Source organism: Eupeodes corollae, chromosome 2 (assembly GCF_945859685.1).
Source record: "Eupeodes corollae chromosome 2, idEupCoro1.1, whole genome shotgun sequence".
Classification (NCBI taxonomy): Eukaryota; Metazoa; Arthropoda; class Insecta; order Diptera; family Syrphidae; genus Eupeodes; species Eupeodes corollae.
Genome location: NC_079148.1, coordinates 89,033,739 through 89,047,817, shown reverse-complemented (window position 1 = coordinate 89,047,817; position 14,079 = coordinate 89,033,739). Strand labels below are relative to the sequence as shown.

At 32.9% G+C, this 14,079-nt stretch overlaps 1 protein-coding gene across 6 annotated transcripts in view; it reads right to left on the bottom strand.

The window, feature by feature from the left end:
• Positions 1-1,033: 1,033 nt before the first annotated feature.
• Positions 1,034-14,079, bottom strand: part of LOC129948407 (alpha-actinin, sarcomeric) — a 36,720-nt gene continuing 23,674 nt past the window's right edge. For 4 of the 6 annotated variants that reach the window (XM_056059406.1, XM_056059407.1, XM_056059405.1 and 1 more), the window contains exons 3-10: positions 9,431-9,847; positions 9,202-9,355; positions 8,546-8,700; positions 6,635-6,727; positions 6,223-6,573; positions 5,959-6,137; positions 2,535-3,669; positions 1,034-2,392 (exon numbers count right to left, since the gene is read on the bottom strand). In XM_056059406.1, coding sequence (XP_055915381.1) covers positions 2,234-2,392; positions 2,535-3,669; positions 5,959-6,137; positions 6,223-6,573; positions 6,635-6,727; positions 8,546-8,700; positions 9,202-9,355; positions 9,431-9,847 — 2,643 coding nt within the window. In that variant the 3' untranslated portion in view covers positions 1,034-2,233. Of the gene's footprint in view, positions 2,393-2,534; positions 3,670-5,958; positions 6,138-6,222; positions 6,574-6,634; positions 6,728-7,209; positions 7,296-8,545; positions 8,701-9,201; positions 9,356-9,430; positions 9,848-14,079 lie in introns of all 6 variants that reach the window. The other 2 variants (XM_056059410.1, XM_056059409.1) reach the window with 2 other exon arrangements.

The window sequence follows — 14,079 nt, the reverse complement described above, 5'->3', positions numbered from 1 at the left end:
GTAAATTCTCCTCTACGATCACCTTCACAGCTTCCATTTAATACACCACAGTTAAAAGCATCTGCTAATTGAAGAATTTTGTCTCCCTTTGAATCATACACCTCATCCTTTGACTTTCGATGGTAAGCAATTTTTGATGTGTCGATTCCACTACTGAAATTATTTTGTGAAAAGCCTATTCTTCCATTGAATTCTCCTAGCAGCAATACATTTGTTGGTTCTAATGCATTTAAGAGGTCTTGCTGTTTTTCAAAGTCACGTTGCTAATGACAACAGTACAGATAAATTGGAATGATGTGGTGAATTTTTTTTCTAATTTGATTTATATTATTCAACTTCGTTTATACTTCTGAACTTCATTGCAGCGTCTTTGAAATGCTCCCTATATCTGAATATGAGAATTATACTCGAGTTTTGGACGAATAAAAGCTTTGTAAATTATAGCCATATCAAAAGGGGTAAACAAACTCCTTGCATCGTCAGAGAAAATCTAAACTAAATCTAGAAATATTTTTGGCAATGTCATATGTGTGATCATTCCACAAGTGGTTTGTAATGCACTGAACTAGAACAGTAAGCTATTCAGTCTCCTTGATGCAAGTACCATCCACGGATATTGGCATTGAGGGAGGGTTAAGCTTATGCGACACTAGACTGCATTGAGCTATCTAAATATTAAATTTCTCATGGTTTTTGATTCTACATTGACCAATGCTGCGAAGAACAAATTGGTATTCCACAACCAAAGAACAAGGATGAGAATCTTAAAACTTATATTATTGAGGGTACTGCCATCAGATGAGTGGGTTAGAAGTTCCAGACAAAAGATCATTTATAAAAATGTGGAAGACCAGCGGAAATAATAGTATTTTCAAAAAAAACGCCTGCCTCCTAAACTTTCAAGAGCAACTTACAGAGCACAACATTTATATTCAATTACTATCTATTCTGCTTTCCTGAAATAAGCAAAATTCGAACAAAAATCTTTGACAACTTTAATACTTCTTTGCTGAGTAACAAACAAAAACTTCAATTGTAAATCAACAAATAAAGGGGCATATATTTTTATTGTCACAAGCATTGTTTTTTTTTTCTTTCTTCTCATTTTATTTTTATTTGTTCTTAATTTTCCAGTACATTTTATTTTTTAAATTTAAAATACATTAAACAAAAAAATAAATTGGCGTCTTGTTTCTAGAAAAATTAAATTATCAAGTAAGAGTGAATTGAATTTAATAAGAGCTCCGTTGTTTGTAGGTGTTTTTATTTATTTATTTTGTATATTATTCGTTTAAAGTTTGGTGTTTCATTGTTGTTTCATAATTTAAATTAAATTTTGTTCTCATGATATTCGTTCGTGAATGAAAACAATTTATTACATATATTAAACAAAAACAAAAAGCGGCTAGGCAAGGACATCTCTCTCAAATCCATGCCTATCCGACCAGTTGTTTTTATTTTTGTTTTAGAATAAAAATTAGTTTCTTCTAAAATACAAGTTGTTATCGTTGTATTTTCTGTTAATGCTCATCGGAAATTATACGAAATTTTAGTTTAACAAACGTTTATCTTAAACTTTTTAATTGCTTGTTTAAATTTTTACAAGCTTGATATATTAACGCTCTCACATAATTTTTTTTTTTTTTAAATAGTGGCTGGCTTTTTTTTTCTTATGTTAAATAAAATAATTTTTTATAACAAAATAATTAAAATTAAAAATATATGTATATATATATATATCTATTATATATATTAGTTATTAAATCTCAAAATAATAAAAATAAGTTATGTATTGTATGTATAGTATATATATATATAAAGTTATAAATAACAAAATAAGATAAATTCTTGTGAGATTTTTGTCGGCATTTAAAGCCTTGTATATGAATTTTTTCAAGCTGATTCATGCAAATTGTTGTAAGTATTTGCACGATGAGCCGAAAACTGCCAATCAGCGTTTAATGGAAAAGCTTTTTATGAAAAATAATTATTGTAAGAAATCGAAATAGTATCTCCGACCAATTAAGAACTTCGGTGGTCTCGGTCTTCCCTTGTGCATTTTTTCTGTGGTGTAAGTAGAAATATTGACAACACATATGTTTTATTTTCTTCCTTTTTTTGTTTCGTAGGTACAGTTATATTATTTATTTGTTTCTTGTTTGGGTTTTACTTTTGTTTTATAATAATTTAGTTTTAAGTGTAATAATTTCTGTTTTAATAGTTGAGTTTCAAATTACAAGTCCGTTTCGCCATAGAGGGCTGTACTGAAGGACATGTAGTCGAGAGCTCCGGGTACGCCGTTGGGTCCTTTGTATGGTGGCATTCTTTGAATACAGTATTCAGCTTGATCTGGTGGCAATTCTCGGCGGAGTTCATCGGGTAATATGTATGGCTGAAAGAAATTAACGATTATTAATGATGAAAGTAAAAATGGAAATAAAATAATCAGGCTCTTCATTTGTCAATTTTAAAATTTTGAGATATTAATACCTGATCAATTATTAAATAAAAATCAAAAGTAAGAAGAAACTAACCTTGTCTGATGCAAGAATTCTGAATGAATCGATGACTTGTTCTGCAGTATCGGTGTCTGTGCTCTCCCTTGTCATGAAATCTAGGAACGCATCAAAGTGAACATAACCCGTCGAGTTTGGATCCACAATAGCTAAGATTCTTTGGAAGTCGAGTTCACCTTGACGATCCTTACCGATAGAATAGCCTAATGAAACAAGGCAAGATTTGAATTCTTCAGGAGTCAAGCGACCTGTGCGATTCTTATCAAAGTGATTGAAGCTTGAACGGAATTCATTGAGCTGCTCTTGTGTAATACCCTTTGAGTCACGTGTCAAAATTTGGTTCTCTACTTCGTTGATATTTCTATTGATTGATGTCAACAATTGTTCCCAACCAACGCGTAACGTTTCCATTGTGTAGTTGGTGTAACGGTTTTCAAAGATCATCGACTCTTGAACGGCTTGGTGAATTTTCTCCAATTCTTCAATGTTAGACTTATAGGCATACACAGCTTGTTCGTATTCCTTGAGTCGGTGCAATTGATCTTCCAGCGATCCTTGCAGACCCATACCAATGGCTGTAACAGCATCCATTTGACGTTCGATCCAAGGTCCGACGGTGTTGGCTTTTTCAGCGAATTGACGACGCAACATTTCATTGTTTTGTTGCTTACGCAACTCGTTGGCCAGAGTTTGGTCACGCTGAGGCACCAATTGACGAACATCGCCCCACTTACGATTCAAGTCGTTAGCGGTAAGAGTAGTGTATGGATTTTCCAAACCACCAGGGATTTGGTGTTGTTTAACAATTGATTCGACTTCACGTACGAGGTTTACAATAAGATTGTATTCCTTATCAGCTTCACCGAGAGTAGCCTTAAATTGATCGTGAGCTTGTATCAATCCTTGAATTTCTTCCATTGTGTGTACGATAAACATGTCCACGAGATCTTCACGGGTTCCGTCTAACCAGTTGTTAAATGGTGCAGCGCGTTTGGCAAACTCCAAGTGAAGGATATCGATTTTTTCGAGAATGCGTTCGGCTTCATCTAAGGCCTGGCGACGACGTTGAGTAAGAGCACCTAAACGATCCCATTGATCGCAGATGCGTTGGCAGCGCGAATTCACGGAGATGCAGTCGTGGTATTCGAGAGTACTGAAAAATTAATTAATAGTGAGTACATTTATTTAAAATAAAAAAAAAAAATAATTAAAATAAAAAAGAAAGTTAAAAATGGAATAAAATAAAGCATATGCAAATGAATACTTTATAAAACATGAGATGACATTAAGACTGTTGTAGACGTTAACAAAAACTTTTTCATCATTGTCTAATATTGCTCCTCCTGAAAAATCGACTCCAAGGTCAATTATTGTTTTTTTCTGCGAATATTTATTATACAAGCTTTACAAAGCTGTTCGAAGTACGTAACTTTTTTTTGTATATATTATACGCGCACTCAAGGGGAAATGAATACCCTTATCATGATTAATCACAGCGAGCAATTAGGAAGGGAGGATAGGATTAGAGAGTAGATACCGGTGCACATTGGTTTTGAATGTCTGCACATTGTAATGAGTGGGAAACATTGAGTCTGGTAAAGCATTCCACATTCTTTGTACTTTACAAAACATCAGAAATTGGGTTTAAGGGTAAACTGCTGAGCATTCCTAGAAGAACGGATATTACGGTTGAATTGTTTAAGGGGAGAAATGCAACTGGCTCTTTCATTAGAGCATTGTTTATGAAAGTAGCCATAAAATAATGACAGGCATGAAACCTTACGACGGTGCTCGAGAGATACAAAAGTTTCAGTTAGACAACTGTCTCCTATCATTTTAAGAGCTCTCTTTTAAATTATGTCTAGGAGACTCAACTATTATAGGAGCACCTGCCCAGATATGGGAATTGTACGCGAGTTTCGGACGAATATAGGCTTTATAGCCAGATCAGTAGGTGTAAAAAACTTCTTGCATCTTCGGAGAAAACCTAAAAACACTTAGCAGCATTTTTGGCGATGTCAAATATGTGATCACTCCACAACAAGTGGTTTGTAATGCAAAGACCAGGGACTAAAAGCTGTTCGGTCTCCTCGATGCAAGTACCACTCATGGATAGTGGCATTGGGGGAAGGTTACGCTTTTGTGACAGTAGACAGCATTGAGTTTTCGAAGCATTAAATTCACCCGGTTTTTGATTCCCCAATGAACAATGTTTCAAGATCAGAATTTAATGAGCTTATCATACGTTGGTAGTCCACATCCTAAGAACAAGGATGAGAATCTAAAAACGCATATGAGAAGCTGAGGGTACTGTCAAAAAGATCATTTACAAAAATAAGGAAAAGTGTCGGAGACATAAAGGTGCCCTGAGGCACACCCGCGTTTATTTTGTGGATATCCAATTTGAAACCGTCCAAGACTACTTGAATTGAACGGTCTGAAGGTAATTTTTTACCCAACGAAGAAGGGATTCATCAAAACCAAATGCACGCTTTTTCGATAAGAGAGCTTGCTGCAAAACTCTATCAAATGCCTTTGCATAAAAAACAATAGGTCTGTGTCAGTAAAGAGAACAGCGCTTTTGCTAGGGCCCGAAATGATTTTCATAATTGGGGGATTGTATAATTAGACTTAGGAAAAAAAGTCGACTGCTGTATATAAAAGTCAATTTTACGATGAACATCATTAAAAAAGAAACAAGTTGAAAGTATTGTGATAAATCATTCGGTCAAAATAAAAGAATGTGTATTATGCAGTGCCAATTAGATCAAAAGTGTTGTGAGTTTTGAAATAAGTGACGGTTTCCCAAAACAAAACAAAACAAAACAAATTGATTCATCATTTGGAAAAGTGATTGCGTTTTTAATTGTGTTCGTTCTATTTAATTTTAAACTGTACTAATCGAACCAGAAGGAATTTAATTTTAAAAAAATCTTCTAAGCTCAATCAATTTAGTATTAACAATCAAATAAGAGGATTTTTCTCAAACCGGAATATTAAGCAAAGAATCCTTAGAACGGTGCTCGCCTTTGTAGTCACACTTTTAAGATAGTAATTAGGGACTACTTTCACTCACTTTTTTAGTGTGGAATTTTTTAATTTAAATAAAAGTGCGGGCTGGGGGTATTAAGGTGAAAGAAAGTTCTAAAACCAATATAAAGTAATTCTTTGTAGAAATTTAAGAAACATATTTACAACATAGACACAACAAGTATGATTTTATGATTTAAAAATACGAATGATTATGAAATGCATCAAAAACACGATGATTGAACAAAATGTTCTATGATTTCTTCACACAACACTATCCCAATTAAAACTAGCTACCTTACACTGTTTTATTTGTTGCCATTAGAAAGCATGAAATAATTACATTATCAGAAAAAATATGGTTTAGCAACAAGTAGGAGATGTTACATCAGTGTAACAAAAAAAAACTCACTTCAATTCTTGTGCAATAGCTGCAATCTGTTCTACACGATCTTGATGAGCTGCTAAATCGGATTCGAAAGCTTCGTGCTTCTTCTTCAATGCTTTCAAGTCGTTCAGCTTACATTGACGGAAGTCTTGTGATTGAAGCATTTCTTCTTTGCCACGAGTCCAGTCTTCGTGCGTGTCAGCCTGTAGTGCATTAGAATCATTAAAATTAAGAAAAACTTAATCAGCAAAAAATTATGATATTAAATGTATAGTTCTTTGAAATTACCTTGTGCTTGAACTTCTGGGCCAAGTGTTCCAATCGTTCTAAACGCATAGTTTCAGCTAGAAGCCAATCTTCGAACGCTTTCTCAGCCAATTCCAAGCCCTTCCATGAATTGGAAATATCAGCGACAGTTTTACCCTCTGTTGGCAAGTAGGCAGGACGATTCGATAAGCGCAATTTTGTTTGCAACGTATTGAAATTGGTTTCGAGTTTAGCTTTTTGTTCAACACGCGGTGGCTTATGTTTGCGACGGTAGGTACGGTATTCTTCGAGTTTTTTCTGAACGCCAGCCAAAGAATTATCAGCTTGACGAGAGTTTAGCCATGGCATTGTACGGCGAATCCATTCCAAAAGCTACGGACAAATTCCTTTAAGAAAAATTGAATGGCGCAGTGTTGTTATATATCAAACTTACATCGCTTGCGAGACGTTCATACTCTTCCATAAGACGTTCATTTTCTTGGTTAACCTTGAGTACTTTGCAAATACGATTAGCAGCAGTTTCAGCCTGTTTTAATAATTAAAATTTATATTGAAAAATCATAATTTAATTAAGTAAATGGGATTTGGCAACAAAAAACACAACAAATGCTTAGCTTTTGGAAACAAACAGGTTTATACAAAAAAATAGCAATGTTAAAAAAGTTCATGTTTTTGGGGCGTCCGTTATTATTTAACTAACACAGTAGTGTGGACAAATTTCAAATTTTAACTTCTTGATCCAAAATGCAAGTCTTTAGAATTGAAGAAAAGAACGAAAGTAAATTTGCTTTTTATAGACTTTTTGCAAAATTTTTATAACTTGATGCATGTTCAACTCCTCTTGAACATTGAACAATGATATGTATTTATTTGAAATACATATTTGAATATTTTGTATATAAAGTAATTAAAAGGATATAATTTCCAGTATTGTAAAAAATAAGAACGGACATCCCAAAGTATTATAGAAAATTTTTTAAAGAAAAATATTTTCAAAATTAAACCGACCTTTTGGGCGCCACTAAAACAATGGTAGTATGAAGAGACATAAGTCATGACTGCCCTTTCATCCGGCATCGCAGTATTCTGCAGGTCTGTTAGATAGCAATAAAAAGGCAAAAAATATCGATTTGGTTAGTCATTGAGCAAGCAACACAACAAGATATTGTTTCTTCATTAAATTTGTAAATATGAAAACATAAAAACACAATATTTTTTACAAACATTATGATGTTACACAGCACATATTATCATAGCCATGCAATCTGAGGCTTTTATTTAATTCGTATTATTTTTGTTAATATGTTTATAATCAAATCCAGGTAAGGGTAAAACAATTTAGTTAAAAAAGAAAAACAACATAAAATGCTAGACATCTCAGGAACTGATATGGAATTTGTTGGACACTGTATTGTTCAATGTTATTATGTTTTGTTGATGAATCTGATCTTGTATAATTTGTATATAAAACAAATGTTTTATGTTTTTATTTTGTTTTTCGGAACGTTTTAAAGTCGATTCGAAAGAAAAAAAAAATAAGAGTTCGATTTCAGTGATAGAAGTACTTCTAAAATATATAAATACAACTTTGTGTATAACTTTAAGACTTTCAAGTAAGTATCTTCTTGTCTTAAGAAATATGGAGTTTGTTTCTTTCTTTTATAGACCTTAGAATTGTATTTTATGTTTTTATTATTACAGAAAGATTACTTCTTGGAAGCCCACCAAATTATTCCACTATTATAGAAAATTCGTGAATTCGTTGATTGTTTTTGACTTTTTTCATTTAGGTTTGAGCTTTAATTAAAAATTGTTTATATACAAAACCTGAATAGTCAATCAATTCAGATTTTAAGTAAATAAAGTTGAAGTCAGTAACCGATTGGGTTAATAGAAAACATTGTTCCAGCTGTAGAAACAAACTTTCAAAAACTCCCATTATAAACTATGATCAAAAGAGAAGTTGGAACGTTTCAAACATACATAAAATACATTCTTAGTTAAATTAACATCCCTTAGATAAAATTAAAAATTCAGTATCAAATTCCGAAATGACCTTCATTAAAAATCAGCGCGTAAGCATTGAGAATCTCAATTAATATCGCTTGAGACAACTTCAATTTAAGCATCTTAACTGCGTATATACATATATGTATACTTCATGCTCAATTATATATGTAAGTATACAAAATAAAAGGTTTCATATGTTCAGCTAATATTATTTAAAGTTAATGGATACAAAAAAAAACAAATAAGAAATTATCGCGGGTTTCCAAAAAACAAAACTCAAAACTTCAAGAACAATATTTGATGTATAAATGTGTATCTTGTGAAGTTTAGTCACATTGTAATTATTCGGGATATTGTAGGTGTATGCTCGTGTAGGTTCGGGTACATGCTTCATATTTCCAACCTGTTGAGCTCCCTGGAAGGCGTGATAATAGCAGGATACGTATGTCATAATGGCACGCTCATCCGGTTTTGGAGTGTTGATTAAATCTATATTCACAGTGTTTTTTTTATTATAATAAAATTCTATTGTTTATACTTATGCTATGAAACTTAATTTTTAAAATTTGTTTCGCTTATGGAAAATTTATAATTAATACATTTGTAGAAAAAAATCGGTTTTGTCCAAATATCAAGGAAGAAAGTTTTTGAAATAATAACATTTTATTGGAATGTAGAATTTTAAAATTTGTTTATAGTCTCATTAACAATATTATTTGAATGATCTGACTTATAAAATATTTTAACTTTATGAGTATAAGAAACAAAAATGTTATGGTTTAAGGTTTAAACTTAAGAAAGTCAGAAAATCATTTGCTTTTCAAAACAGAACTATGATAACATTGCGTTTTTATAGTTTGTGCTAATACAATTCGGATTAAATATAATTAAAAATGTAAAATAATTGATTTTTGAACAAAACTTTTGATTTTTTTTGATAATCAACTTAATAAATAATGATAAATACAATTTCAAAACAAATTAACATACCATCGGGATCTAACATGCGTGGAATATCCAAATACTTTTCAGCTACATCGAATGCGGTGTTCAAGTTCTCTAGTGGATTGTCTTTGGAAAGTTTGGCGTAATCGATCAAATCTGGCCTATGACGATGAATCAGAGCACAGAAAGCTAGACCGTCCTTTTCGCGAAAAAATAAAAAATTAAAATTCAAAATTAGTTATTAAGAAATTTATATTAAAATCATTACACTTACCTTGAATGACAAATGGAAGTTCTGTACGTTGACATTTTTGTATGGTGCGGTCTTTCGTTGACACCATAGCAACAAGCCTTCCTTGGCAGTCATTTCTTCCACAGATATGTCTTGAATGGCAAATCGTAAGATGATTGTCCAAATCATACCTAATGTCATTTTAAGATTTCCATCAACAATTTCTTCAGCACCGATTGATACCAATCGGACACCTTTGGAAGCGATGAAATCGAGGGCTTTGTTAACATTAGCAATTTTGTGGAATCGCATTTTGCCACGATCTGGCTTGGGCAAGGTTTCACCGGAAATAACTTCCAACAGAAGCATCAACTTCAGACCATTACGGAAGTCTTCGTCAATATTATCAATGCCTGTACCAGCTTTTCGCAGATGACTGTTACACCATGCAGTGAATGTCTGAAAAGTAAGTTTATCATTAGCACGTCTTACAAAATTCAAAATTTAAAATTTGACTGAATAGAGTGAAACAAAGGTTGAAATAAAGTCTAACGTCTTGATACGTATCTAGTTTCGTCTTGACCAAAATTGCTTTTAATTTAACAATGCTGCAATTTCTTACTCTGGAAGTATGAAGCTTATTTTTAAAAGGTTAAAACAAAAATAAAAAAACTTGTGGGAGTTACGCTTCTTGATTGCAGTATGTATGATTTTAGAAGACATCAAGTTGTTGATGTTTTTTTATTTTTACTAGCTGCATCCATATATAAACAAGAGGACTGCAACTTTGAATGTAATGGATATCTTTAAACTTGTTATGTAATTCTCTTATTATAAGCATTCATGTCATCATTAATTGAGAAGAAAACAAGCCGTTGGGACGGGAGCTGCATAAAAGATCTCAAAAATAACTCTTTGGAACAGATCTGTTCATAAAATAAAGATCAAAACCAAAAAAAAGACGGTCAGTTTGAGTTTTTTATTAAATGTTTTTCTACGAAAAATTAAAGGATTTATATATATCTTTCGCTTCCTCAAAATTATAAAGGGTTTTTCAATGGGAGATGTAACTTTTAGATAGCTTATTTTAAAATTATGAAGTAAAACTTACACCATTACTAAAAATGGAACGATGCCCGCTCCAACGACTCATATAAATTGTTGAAATTCATTGTAAAAATGGTGAAAAACTTGCAATTAAAATGTGTTAACAATAATGTTCCGAAACACCATCCAGCACCACAATGACAGAGCTCTCAAGAAAAAACCAGAGAAGTCAACAGGGCTGGATGGCGTTTATAACTTCATCCTAAAGAAGCTCCCACAAGCAGCGTTGTGTTCCTGACAACCGTCTTCAACAACTGTCTCAACAATGACTACTTTCCTCAAATATGGAAAACTGTTAAGATCGTGGAAATTAACAAGAAAGGAGATCGCAGTTACGTCTCCAACCACAGGCCCGTATCAACTTTTGAATGAACATATACTCAGGAAACTCTGCTGTGAAAACAGCAAAATTCCTGACATGCAGTTTGGTTTCCGAGAAAAACACTTGACGCTGCATCCATTGCTCAGCCCTTAATAGCCATTGTGTCACCGTTGGGTGTTTTCTGGATGTTGAGAAAGCATTTGATAGCTTATGGATTAAAGTCCTTATCCATAAACTTCACAAGCTTGGCTTTCCAATTGCACTATTAAGAATTATTTTCTCTTTTTTTTCTTCCAGAAAATTGTACGTATAATTGGAGAAATTCTAATTGTCTCTTTGATTTTTACCATAAGTGGGGTATTAAAATCAATGCTTCGAAGTCGTAACTTATTTGCTTCAGAAGGCTGCCAACTGTCGACCGTAGAGGTTCCCTAAGGAGCGACTAACTACAGAATCTAAAAATTGAAACTCCCACACGGAACGTCACTGTCGGCCAAGAGGACCTAGGAATTAATTTCCACGAGCTGCTTAAGTTTAACTCGCATGCCCAGAAATTTCCCAAGAAAGTCATCTGGGCTTTTTATCGTGTCCATCCATTGATGAAGAAGAATAATGAACTTAGTCAACAGACCAAGGTCTGATGTATAAGCAACTGCTGAGACTTGTCATTGGTTACAGGTTTCCCCTTTGGTATACCATTTTAAAAATAGCCAGGAAACAGCTTTGAGAGGAAGATACTGCGAGTCTGCACTTGGCTTGTCTTAAACGGAGAGTTTCAAAAACACTACAAAAACGAACGTATATCTTCTGAAGCGAAAATACTTAAAATGGTCTACTTTTTGCTAAGACGCTAATAGGTATCTAGCCACCCAAATTAACTCACTAGAAGGATGACAACACAAGAGCGAATGGTAGACCCTAGTTACCTCAGCGTTATGGGCATTATAGATAAAAACATAATACAAGTCAATAACAGACACAATTCGCAAAACTAAAGCACTTTTGAGTCGGCGTGAAACACTTCCAAAACCGGTGGAAAAATTGTGTTGTTGGGACAAGCTTGTGTTAGTTAGTAAGTTAGTACAGAAGTAGGTCTAAATGATTTGTTATAACCTAAATAGCCTCATAAAGGGTGTTTTTTTAGCTATTACATTTTTGGCAAAACTGGTTTAAACAGCTAACGCACGTTTTGTGTTTTTTTTTTCTGCCAAGCATCATCAGTTGGTCTATAATTTAACCATGAATCGTCTTACAATCGAACAAGCCTTGAAAATTATTGAATTTTGTTATCAAAATGATTGCTCTGTTCATTGCGCGCTTCTTCCATTTTTTGGTCAGTCAGCAACGAAGCTCATTTTTGGCTCAATGGGTACTTAAATAAGCAGAATTGTCGATTTTGGAGTGAATATCAGCCAGAAGCATTGCAAGAGCTACCAATGCATCCAGAAAAAGTTGGCCATTGGACCGTACTTCTTCAAAGATGATGCGAAGCCTAACTTAACTGTAAATGGTGAGCGCTACCGCTAGGTGATATCCAACTTTTTTTGCTCAAAATCCAAGAGCTTGACTTCCATGACATGGGGTTTCAACCAAATGCCACACAGCTCATGGAGAGGCGAGTTCGGTTTATATTTTATTTCACGTTCGAGACAGGTCAATCGCCTAGATCGTGCGATTTAAAGCCTTTAGACAATTTTATGTTGGGCTATGTTAAAGTTCATGTCCATACAGACAAACCCGCTTCAATTGACGCATTGGAAGACAACATTAAACCATTAATTCGTGAGATACCGGCCGAAATATTGAAAAGAGTATGCCAAAATTGGACTAAGCGGATAGACTAGATAGGCACAGTCAAGGTCAATATTTGCATGAAATAATCTTCAAACATTAAATTATATAGACCGTACTATCGATTCAAATAAAGATCTCATGCACTTTTCTGAATTGTATGTTTTTTTTTTGAAAAATTTTCCTATAGCTTTTAAAAAATCGCCCTATAAAAATACTATGGTTAAATATCATTTTTAAATCTCAAAAAGAGATCCTAAGTGGACACAGTATTGATCTAAGATCTTCTTTAATTTTTAATGTTGCATGCTTATTCATTCATCTGAAATAAATTTTATTTAAATGGAAGAACGCATCAAAAAAGCCTATTGAAGTTTTAAAAATTAATGCACTTACAAATTTGCAAGGTGGCACTTCTACCACTTTCTATACATTCTATTCACAAGAAGATGTAGGTACTTTAACTTGGCTCTTTAAACATAAATTCAGCATAGGTAGGTAGGTGTATGGACATCATAACCGGAAAGAAAATATTATATTATAAAATATAATATCGCAGAGCGTACCTGTGAAATTCAATTCGAATGCAAATACATGTCACTCATTTAGTATCTGGAGCATTTTATTTTAATTCTTTGAATTAAAAGAAAGGAAACTCCTCTTTTCCTCAAAACAAGTTTTATGATTTCACAAAGAAGCTGAAACAACACAAAGCAGCAATAGTAGTACCTGGAACACATGATTTTAATTTTTCTTTGAACGGTTCTTCGTATAAAAACAGTAGGGTTGCAAAATTTTAAAATATTACAAAAATGAAATTTTTAATTAAAATTCATGTGAATGTATTTAAAACTTCGCATTCAACTAAGTAAAATGTTAGTTTTTTATTTTTGAGTAGGTATAGGTATATACTTTAATTATTGTGTTTTAAAAAAGAGAGAACGTATTTCAAATTGAATTTATAACATAAATCGAATTAAAAAAATTTAATTTCAACTGAAAAAATAATAATTTCGAATTGCTGTAGGCGTAAACCGCAACAAAATAAAAACAAGTTGCTTAAGACGCGAAGCTCTTATTGAATACCTAGGGCTCACAGAATTTCTTAAAATAGTGAAATAATGTTTCATTTTACTTTTCACAATCTTACAGCAGGGTTGCAAACTATATAGTAGGAATTTTCGATTTAGGAATTCGGTGTTAAGGATTTGAAAACAAAAGTACATTTATTAATTTATTCAATTTGCAAAGCGTGAGATTAACACAATAACCGTGTTTTTTGGAATTCTATAAATAGTATAGTAGTTCCCAAGAAAATGCATCGGCAGTAGCCAGATTTTTGTAGTAAAAAAGTGGTATAACTAAAAGAAAATCTGTCAGAATAATAATAAAAAAAAACAGAAATAGAAGAAAATTTTGTGAAAAATTAAAAAAAGTTAAAATTATCTTCAGCAAAAAAACTAGCTGAAAC